This window comes from Diaphorina citri, unplaced genomic scaffold, assembly GCF_000475195.1.
Source record: "Diaphorina citri unplaced genomic scaffold, Diaci psyllid genome assembly version 1.1 scaffold2398, whole genome shotgun sequence".
Lineage (NCBI taxonomy): Eukaryota > Metazoa > Arthropoda > Insecta > Hemiptera > Psyllidae > Diaphorina > Diaphorina citri.
Window position 1 is genome coordinate 1 of NW_007379822.1, and position 10,962 is coordinate 10,962.

The 10,962-nt window shown below is 38.3% G+C and overlaps 1 protein-coding gene across 1 annotated transcript; it reads right to left on the bottom strand.

The window, feature by feature from the left end:
- Positions 1–4,089: 4,089 nt before the first annotated feature.
- On the bottom strand, positions 4,090–6,024 carry LOC113471414. The gene is made up of 5 exons (XM_026830545.1): positions 6,018–6,024; positions 5,660–5,776; positions 4,977–5,077; positions 4,850–4,924; positions 4,090–4,544 (listed from the first exon to the last, which is right to left on the bottom strand). The coding sequence occupies exons 1-5, from the start codon at positions 6,022–6,024 to the stop codon at positions 4,281–4,283; spliced, it is 564 nt and encodes a 187-aa protein (XP_026686346.1). The 3' UTR covers positions 4,090–4,280.
- Positions 6,025–10,962: the final 4,938 nt, after the last annotated feature.

Below are 10,962 nucleotides of genomic sequence, written 5' to 3' on the forward strand. Positions count from 1 at the left end.
CAGGATGCGTAGGTTGCATACGGCGCCCTCGAACGGCTTGGGTGAGTTCAAACTGACGGGGAGAAACAGAGGGGAAGACAAAATAAGTTGTGATTTTCATCTTAATCAGTTTTTAACAAAGCCTGTAATAACTAAGTAGGTGATGAAAAGTATTTCTGGGCCCGGGAGAAATGTACAGCTTTTTAAGACAAAAAATTTGAAAAATTCAAAAAGGTTTTGTTTTTCACGGAATTTTGGATTTTGGACCAAGTCCTTCAAGGTTCACAGAGAGGTTCAATTGATCAAAACCGTGGGCAGAGTTCCCAGAAATTAACGATTCGTCCGTTATTCGGGGACAAAGTTCTGCTATTCAGAGCTTAAAAATTAGGCTCACTTAAATCTTCAAAAAGTACAAAAGGCATTAGCGGTTCTCAGGACTTTGCATCTAGCCTGAGGTCGCTCGAATTTCGCAGAGAGGTTCGATTTACAATTTATATCAAAAGTGTTCTTTGGCCGGAATTCAAGAAATATAATCACTATAATAAATCTAAATAAAATAAGAAATATACGGTTCGGCTGCTATTTAAAGCCAAAATTTTGAAAAACTCAAACTCAAAAGGACTTCAAATTTCGGCCCAAATAAGTAAAACATCAAATAATTTATGAATAAAATTAACAATGTTAAGGGAAAACCATCACCCCCCAACCCTCTAATGCGCATAGCGACCGGTGCCAGCATGGTAGGTAAACATTGGTTGTTAGGATTATTGAGATACTTATTGGGAAAAATCCTACAATTGGGATGCGAGAGGAAAAATGGCCTAATGGTCAAAGATCCCGACATTTGCAACATACATACATACATATTTTTACAAATCGATTTATCTCGGGATCTGGAAGTCGTAGCAGAAAAAGAAAAGTTCCCTAGTTCCTCATTTTTTCTGCTCTTTGAAAAACTCACCTAAGTAAACTTACTGGTCTATTGGTAGAAGGCTTACAGTTTAGATACTTACTATCCCTGTAAAGTGACTACTTACTATCCTTGTAAAGTAACTACTTACTATCCTTGTAAAGTGACTACTTACTATCCTTGTAAAGTGACTACTTACTATCCGTGTAAAGTGACTACTTACTATCCTTTTAAAGTGACTACTTACTATCCTTGTAAAATGACTCCTTACTCTCCTTGTAAAGTGACCACTTACTCTCCTTGTAAAGTGACTACTTACTATCCTTGTAAAATGACTACTTACTATCCTTGTAAAGTGACTACTTACTATCCTTGTAAAGCGACTACTTACTATCCTTGTAAAGTGACCACTTACTATCCTTGTAAAGTGACTACTTACTATCCTTAAGGTTCCGATCTCCCTCATCATCCGATAAGTTCAAATCAAACAGGATCTCTTCCTCAGAGTCCTCGTGACTATCCTTATAAAGTGACTACTTACTATCCTTGTAAAGTGACTACTTACTATCCTTGTAAAGTGACTACTTACTATCCTTGTAAAGTGACTACTTACTATCCTTGTAAAGCGACTACTTACTATCCTTATAAAGTGACTCCTTACTATCCTTGTAAAGTGACTACTTACTATCCTTGTAAAGCGACTACTTACTATCCTTAAGGTTCCGATCTCCCTCATCCGATAAGTTCAAATCAAACAGGACCTCTTCCTCAGAGTCCTCGTGACTATCCTTATAAAGTGACTACTTACTATCCTTGTAAAGCGACTACTTACTATCCTTGTAAAGCGACTACCTACTATCCTTGTAAAGTGACTACTTACTATCCCTGTAAAGTGACTACCTACTTACTATCCTTGTAAAGCGACTACTTACTATCCTTGTAAAGCGACTACCTACTATCCTTGTAAAGTGACTACTTACTATCCTTGTAAAGCGACTACTTACTATCCTTGTAAAGCGACTACCTACTATCCTTGTAAAGTGACTACTTACTATCCTTGTAAAGTGACTACTTACTATCCTTAAGGTTCCGATCTCCCTCATCATCCGATAAGTTCAAATCAAACAGGATCTCTTCCTCAGAGTCCTCGTGACTATCCTTGTGAAGCGATGTGCGATGCTCCAGATCCTCATCTGTAGGAAAACGGGGAAGCAAATATTACCTTTTTTTAGTCCGTCCTTCCTTTATTATTACAATAGTAATAAAAATGTATAAGGGACGGACTATTGTATTCGCCAGTCCTCGTGACTATCCTTGTGAAGCGATGTGCGATGCTCCAGATCCTCATCTGTAGGAAAACGGGGAAGCAAATATTACCTTTTTTTGTAGAGGTTTCATAGAGGGAACTGTAACTGCTAAGGTTTTATCGTCCCGAAAACGACGAGAGAAGGAAGACAGGATAGGAGAAAGCCAGCCGTTCCGTGAACGAACATTATCTATTTAGAATAAAATCCGACCCAGGGCGGGAATCAATCATTTTCATAGGCTCGTCTTCATGTTTGTTTCATAATAACTTTTGAACGGTTTGTGCGATTTTGATGAAAATAGATCAGTTGCGCTTACTTGGGTGAGGTTTCTAAGACAAAGAACAGAAAAAATGAGGAACCAGGGAATTTTCCTTTTTCTTCTACGATTTTTAGATCCCGAGATAAATCGATTTAAAAAATACCGGTAAGTCTTGAACTCTGACGTCACGGCATACGCTCGCGTAGGCGATGACGTCACATCAAATGTCCCAAGCAAAGCTCCCTCGCAGGCAACACATTAATCTGTTTGTGCGCATGCATTTCTGCGCAATTCATGTTTGGGCGCATCGTTTCTGCGCATCATCTGAAGTCTGACGTCAGAGTTCAGGACTCTGACGGAAAATAAAAATTGAATTTTCGACCTTTCACAGTTATTTTTTCGGAGAGTTGACCTCAGATTTGGATTTTTCACAACTTTTTAAATAGGACTCGACCATTTATTTATCAATAATTTTTACCCATTTGCAACTGCTCCATTGACAAACCCGTTAACCATCTAAAGAACATTTCCTCACTACATTTTGGTCCCGATCGAGCCAATGGAGCCGTTTTTGATATTCGAATTTATTTATGTCTACCTTTTTCTAAGTTAAGCAAAGTTCTTTTTAAAGGTCTCGTAGAGACCTCGTTTAGAATAGAATAGAATATACCTTGTGGGAAGTTCTCCTCCTTTCAATTTGGGTATTCCCTTGTTTATCCTGCCCGAATAGGACTGAAAAGTCCCTTTACCCCAGCAGTCTAAACAAGGTCTCGTATATTTGATGGGTTAAAGAATAATACATACAACTAACAATTCAGTAAAAAGACCTTGCTTAACTAGAAAAAAAAGACTACTGAGTTAAAGGGAATTTAAGTCCTTTTCGGGCAGGATAAACAAGGTATCCTTCCTTATACTCTATTCTATTCTTTTTTTTTATTCTTTCAAACGTAAAAATATAACAATTACATGAAAGATTACATAGTAAAGTACAATAATAATAATTAATGAAAGATTAGGTACATACTTAAAATAAATTAAATATAAATATAAAGTATAAACCTAATAGATAATACAACATATTACTTATCTTAGCCGATGTTGAAAATCTTGTTTACATTTTCTATGTATAATGTTTTTGATAATCCTAGATCTAGGTTTTGATTAAATGAGTTGTAGAGATTTAGAATGCGTGGAATGGTAGATTGATTATAAATGGATTTATCTCTTGGGTTAATGTAAAACAGATTTTGCGAATTTCGTGAGCGCAGGTGTACTACTGGTATTGTATAGGAAATGGCTTGTATAGCTGTTGGGCAATGGCTTTTGTTATTGCATAAATCATATACAAGTGACAAAGATGTGGTATCACGGCGCTGTTTGAGTGATGGTAGTAGACCTTGTTTAGACTGCGGGAGTAAAGGGACTTTTCAGTCTCATTCTGGTAGTATAAACAGGGTATATTCTATTTTATTCTATTCTAGTATCCCTTTTTATGGCCCACAAAGCTTTTAGAGTGTGCCCTCTCGGACTTGATTTCTGCTCTTTTACTATGGGGTGGACTTAGAAAATGGAGCATCCACCCTCAATCCCCTCAAGAAAAGTCTGGATACGTACCTGCTCCCCTGTGTATGTGGCCCGCTAAGTACAAACCACTACCTTCCCCCACCCAACACCCAGGGGGCTGCAAGAAAGGTAAGGGGGCTCCAAGCCCCCAGGTACGGGCTAAAAACCCATTCTATGCAGAAAGCAGAATAATGTTCGCCAGTACCTGCCAATGTACCATGTGGCCCGCATAAACAGTTGAAAATACGTGTACTAGTCCGTGTCAATACTCACTGTGTTTCTTGGACCGATAGCTGAGCAGAAACAGCGTCGCCATCAGCTTCATGAGTGAGCGCGAATCCAAACATTGGTCCTGCGCTCTGCGCACCGCGCGCTGTATCCATGGCAACAAATGTGTACAGTCTATATGCGTGTAGGACATGAGCGTAGAACATTCCCCTGACTGATCCATCCACTGTGTACAGGGAGCGTGATGCGTGACAGCCAGCATGTCGCTCAGACATGACTCCAAGTAAGACACAAACACCTGAGGAGTAGAAAGTAGAAGCATGACATCTTGACATCAATGAACGAACGGAGTGATTTCTCGGTTTTAACTCGACGGATTTGCATTTAAATACCGTTTACACTTGTCGTTCGGAAAAAAATCGTGTCGTGTGTAGTATGAACAGCGAACACTCTCATTTTAATCACATTGCCTACCGGAAACTCACAAGTGTGAACAAGCTCTTAGTTTATCTCGAATTTGTGTCTGAAATTATCACCAATCTGACGCATGTGTTACTATTCTGCCGCATGCGTTACTATACTGACGCATGCGCTATAGCTTACCTCTTTGGACTCGGGTTTGAGCGGTAGATCGTAGTACAGCGTATAACTCAGATGTACGAAATGTTCCACAAGTAGCTTATACACGGGGATGCTATTCACCCTGACGCATGCGTTACTATTCTGACGCATGCGCTATAGTTTCTTTTTCGTTGAAACAGCTCTCGGTTAGCGAGCCAGTGTCATCGTCCTTCTCGTCCAGAGACCCGGGTTCGTTATCCAACTTCAACTCTGGAAAAGGAGTAGTTTAAGACTTAGGTAGTTTTATTCAGGGCTTTGATGGGACATTTAGCCACTCACTATCAGGTAGACCTGACAGGCGCAGAAATGCATGCGCACAACGCACAAACACATTACACTACTGCTGCTTGAGAGTTGATTTAACGTCAGTGAATAAGATTTACCGGTATTTTCTTTTAAATCGATTTATAGTCAGCTCCCATGGCGTAGTGGTCAAGTCAGCTCCCATGGCAGCACAAACACATTACACTACTGCTGCTTGAGAGTTGATTTAACGTCAGTGAATAAGATTTACCGGTATTTTCTTTTAAATCGATTTATCTCGGGATCTGGAAGTCGTAGCAGAAAAAGAAAAGTTCCCTAGTTCCTCATTTTTTCTGCTCTTTGAAAACCTCACCTAAGTAAACTTACTGGTCTATTGTGACAAGGCTTACAGTTTAGATACTTACTATCCCTGTAAAGTGACTACCTACTTACTATCCTTGTAAAGCGACTACTTACTATCCTTGTAAAGCGACTACCTACTATCCTTGTAAAGTGACTACTTACTATCCTTGTAAAGTGACTACTTACTATCCTTAAGGTTCCGATCTCCCTCATCATCCGATAAGTTCAAATCAAACAGGATCTCTTCCTCAGAGTCCTCGTGACTATCCTTGTGAAGCGATGTGCGATGCTCCAGATCCTCATCTGTAGGAAAACGGGGAAGCAAATATTACCTTTTTTTGTAGAGGTTTCATAGAGGGAACTGTAACTGCTAAGGTTTTATCGTCCCGAAAACGACGAGAGAAGGAAGACAGGATAGGAGAAAGCCAGCCGTTCCGTGAACGAACATTATCTATTTAGTTCATATTTTGTATTTTTCTTCTTCTTTTTTTCCCTATATGAATAATAAATAGAATAATAAGTTTTTGAGTGACACGGGTTTTACCCTCCATTCGACAACAAAACCATCCCACCTCCTCACATAAGGGGCCGCGGAAGATCACCAAAATATGAAAAAACAGTTATTTATAATTCCACATTTTGATCTAATTCGTCCAAATTCAAGGTCTACTTTTAAACTTGTAAGGCACTTTTCCATACTTTGGTGATATAGAGCACAGATGGTGCGGAGAATAAAATGAGTGTTTATTTATACTTTTCGGATAGGATATAGGATAGAAAGGGTCCTTTATAATAATAATAATAATAATAGTGCTTATTTATACTGCTCGCATAGGACTGAAAAGTCCCTTTACTCCAGCAGTAGGCTACTACTATTATTGTGGTCAAATTCTCAAATTATATTGAGGATAAAATACCTCGGCTGGGATTGAACCCACGCTCTCCTGTTTACCAGGCGAGCGCCTTGACCACTACACCACCGATATAGGGTCACCTATACGGCTACTATCTGCGGACAATTTTGCTCAACTGGGATACTGGGAAGTGGTGCTATGCTTTCTTTGCTGGATGACTTTAGGTTCGTTAACTTACCAGGGTGTCTACCAAAATGGAAAAATAAAATTCCCTGACTTTTCACGGTTTTCCAGTCCATTTTTTCCAAATTTCCAGTCTACTTTTTCAAGATTTTCCACCCTATTCCCACTCACAACAGATTTTTTTTTTTCTTCTTCAAGTAATTTTCCCAAGCCTGTTCAACATTAATTCTCCAATCTTTTTTCATCCCACTAGGGTAAGGGCTTAAGTCCTCCATTTGCACATGAAATAACTGCGCCGTATTTATCACAACAGATTTTTTTTCTTCAAGTAATGTTCCCAAGCCTGTTCAACATTAATTCTCCAATCTTTTTTCATCCCACTAGGCTAAGGGCTTAAATCCTCCATTTGCACATGAAATAACTGCGCCGTATTTATTTTTTTTATTTTTTGTAATTTTTCGGTCTACATATTCACACATCCTGGGTGATGAAGGTTAACACGAAAAGAATGAGGAACGGCGCCGCAGGCAAAAATTGTGAACTATACAATCTATAGAAACTAAAATTTTTAGGACCGGCCGCAGGCGAAAATTTTGGTTTCATCAATTATTTGCGGTAAAAAAAAGAGCTGAAAAAAATCTGCGTTTGCCTGAGATCGAACACATAACTGCGAATATCGCGAACAAACCGCGGATACTGCAAACGCGAATACCGCGAAGAAAACAATAAGTTTAGCAATGCGTTATGGACCACTGACTTATTGCTAATTGTATTTCAGGTATGTATCAACTCACCAAAATAGAGAGATGGTTTAACATGTGGTAAGTGGTATCTATTGGTGAGTAATTGATCCAGAACAATAAACCAATTGGCAATGCACAAGTTAATAACTAGTTGGATTATACAATTAGACAACCATCTAAGTATTTGAATGCTGATTAAAAGAAAGTCCATTTTACAATAACTATGTAGGTATTGAATGGTTCATGCTAAGTTCATGAAAATTGGCGATTTTTTTTAAAGGTTTTAATGGCAGGATAGTGAGCTCTTCCACCCAACATAAAATTTGATCATTGATTTCCTCACATTCTTGAATATGGAAAGAAAATTTGGTTATTGAATATTGGGCTTTGTTAGACCTTTTTGAAACCTGGTGGTAGGTAGGGACCCCTTCATAGCACATTTTGTTTTGACTCAACTCCTGACCTGAACTATTTGTCTAAACACTCAATGAACTAGGGTTTCCTTTCCCATCTAGAGATATTTCGATGTTGATATGAACATGACTAGATAAGGGTTATTTTCCGTTTGGGAAACTGACCACTGATCCATTCCGTTTCTATTCAAGCAGTGGTCAGTTTTCCACAAGGAAAGTACACATATACTTTGGTATGATGTATTTTTAGCTAGTTAGGTAGACACTAACCACAGCATTCAGTAGACCCTATTCACAATACCACTGTGGTAAAACCCACGAGTCCACAATATTGGGGTTGTAGGATTGAGGTCACTAGTGCACCACAAGATGTTGACATTGCAATTTGAATGAATTTGTATTAATTAATAACTATGCCATAATACAAAAATGAATTATATTGAGTTACTTATTTATGCCCAAGACCTCAACCTGAGTTTAAATTTGGTCTAACTTTAAGAAATATTTTGGTACTTGTTCAGATGTAATATCAATGGAAAATTGCTACAAAAAAGAGCTGTCACAAATCAGCGGTGACCAATGTTGATTTAGGGTTAGGCTGAACACAAAAAGGAGCTTTTTTTCTTGTCATGGCTTCTGAATAATTTTGCCAATCTTTTGACAATATGAAAATTTAATTGTGTTAAACATGAATGGTCACAAAACATTGTTCCCTGAATAATAACAACAACATATTATAATTTCATGATTTGAACCAACAACCTGCAGATCCAAAGATTACTGTGCTAACCATTAAGTACACTACTTATTGAGCTTGATGTAATGACAATATTGCAGAAGAAAACCTTTAAAAAAACATTGCATAACTATTGGTAGGTATAGGTGGTAGCTGTGACATCAAAATTTTGTGAAATTTTGGGTGTAAAGTTGCTTTCCGGAAAGTTAAGTTGTCAAGTTATTTACAAAAAGTGCATATCATACAATATGTGGGTGGATCTCCAGTGCCCACTGCAACAAAAATGCCCTAGATTAATTTATATTGCCACCTATACAAAATGTTACAGATACAATTACACAGACAAGCTCAGATGTCCAACATCATATTGAGTAGGATGTGATGGTTCGTAATATAATCACCTTGGTTTCTTTCTGTTTAACCTTGGCCTCTTAGCCGACATTCTTCCACATGCAACTTATCCAGCCATTGCTAAATAAACTTCTGTTTATGAAAACGACAATTTAACATTAACTTGACATGGAAAACAAAACTCAAAATGATTTCATTTCCTAATTGGGAAACAGCCAAAGTGCAAATATACGTTGGGAATGTAAACAACACAGTGTCACCGTTGTGCAATCCAGTGACAGATTGAACTTTCTGATAACTGTGGACACAAACATAAATCTTTTCCAAAACAAAACACTTACTTACCTCAATATTTTGAATTTCTGAACTTCGTTGGACGTTGAATCCATTTTTGTCATATCCAGAATGTAGTTGTCCTTTACATCAATAGAACTTTTGAAGTTTTAGTTAAAAACACACTTGGGGTTCAATTGCCTTCAAACGCTGTCATTTGATGAACGATATGTAGTAAATGTTTTTATTGAAAAGGAAGCATTGTTCATTGTCGAATTTCAAGAATAAGATCATTTCTTTTTGAAATTGAGAAAAAATTACACAAGAATAATGTAGACACTCATCATTCCACAAATTTCTGGACTGGATTTCTGGGTTGTTGTTTTTTTCCCTCTGCCAGAAAAAAATTATCGACAGCTGCTGCGCTCTAGCGAGGTTTTATCGAAACAGGTACTCGTGTACAGCATATTGCAGAATCATGGAGAAATTTTGGGCGTAAATTAAATCCAATGAAGTGACTTCAGGGGCGACAGCATGTTGAATGTAGGTACTTGTTCCCAATAGATCACTGAAGTTAAGCAACGTTTCGCGTGGTTGGTATCCGGATGGGTGACCATGTGGGCAATCGAGTATTGCTGGCTTTTCTCAGCCCCACTCATACTGGGTGAGGTTAAGATAAGTAGGCGGGTAAGCTACCAATGGAGCAGTTGCAAATGGGTAAAAATTATAAATAAATGGTTGATTCCTATGTAAAAAGTTGGAAAACTCCAAATCTGAGGTCAAAACTCCGAAAAAATAAAAGGTCGAAAATTCAATTTTTATTTTCCGTTCTAATGAAAGAGTTCAAATATGTGTGACGATGACGACAGACTTTACGCAGTTGTTTTTTTCGTCCGTTCGGTAGCGCCACTATGTAAGCGCGCTAGCAGAGGAGCAGAAAGAACTGCGCAGAAACGTATGCGCACAAACACATTAATGCATTGCCTGCGAGGGAGCTCTGCTCGGGACATTTGATGTGACGTCATCGCCTACGGGAGCTTATGCCGTGACGTCAAAGTTCACGATTTACCGGTATTTTTTAAATCGATTTATCTCGGGATCTAGAAGTCGTAGAAGAAAAAGAAAAATTCCGTTGGTCCTCATTTTTCCTGCTCTATGACTTTACAATATCACCCAAGTAAGTGCAACTGATCTATTGAACAATAGGTAAGTATACCTTTACGTACCTATGAGCGAACTTACAATGTACCAACCTACCTATTTATGTCATATACCTACCTACATACAGACAGGTTGAGAGGTAACAGGTTCGATAAGTTAATTGCAGTACATGTGTAAACAGATAGCAGATAGTCATTACCTAATAAGTACACGCACATAGGTAAGTATGAGAACAAATAATTAAAATCAATAACCTAAACCTACCTATCGTTAGCTTCATACCTAATGTAGTATTGAGGGTTCAATCCCAGCCGAGGTATGGAATTTTATCCTCAATATAATTTGAGAATTTGACCACAATAATAATAGTAGTAGCCTACTGCTGGAGTAAAGGGACTTTTCAGTCCTATGGCCTGAGCCAGTACTACCAATAAGCACTATTATTCCTATTATTTATTATTATTGACAAGTTTTCTCAGGAGGGATAAGAACCTAAAAGTACTTTGTCCAAGTAAAGCGTTGTCCATCACACCATAAGTCAACGCCGTCCGATTGAGGAGGTGAGATCTGTTTGTTTACTTTCTTTTTTTCCAGCTCCCATCGGCGTATACGTGGACTGTTGTTGTTGTTGTTGTTGTTGTACAGCGGCCTTTAGCTTTCGCGATATTGGCGATAGCAGAATAAAAGAAAAAGATGTCCTTTTGTATCCTGGCTATACCACCGGGGTGATGGTCTCTAGCAGCTCTAGCCATCCGTTAAATTGGCTGGCTCGTCC

What these genes read in the sequence shown, in the direction of transcription:
- LOC113471414 (XM_026830545.1), bottom strand. An exon ending in AAAAAGAAACTATAGCGCAT is followed by an intron (nt 4,925 to 4,976) that starts GCGTCAGAATAG and finishes CCCGTGTATAAG; the next exon opens with CTACTTGTGGAACATTTCGT. An exon ending in TCAAACCCGAGTCCAAAGAG is followed by an intron (nt 4,545 to 4,849) that starts GTAAGCTATAGC and finishes TCTACTCCTCAG; the next exon opens with GTGTTTGTGTCTTACTTGGA.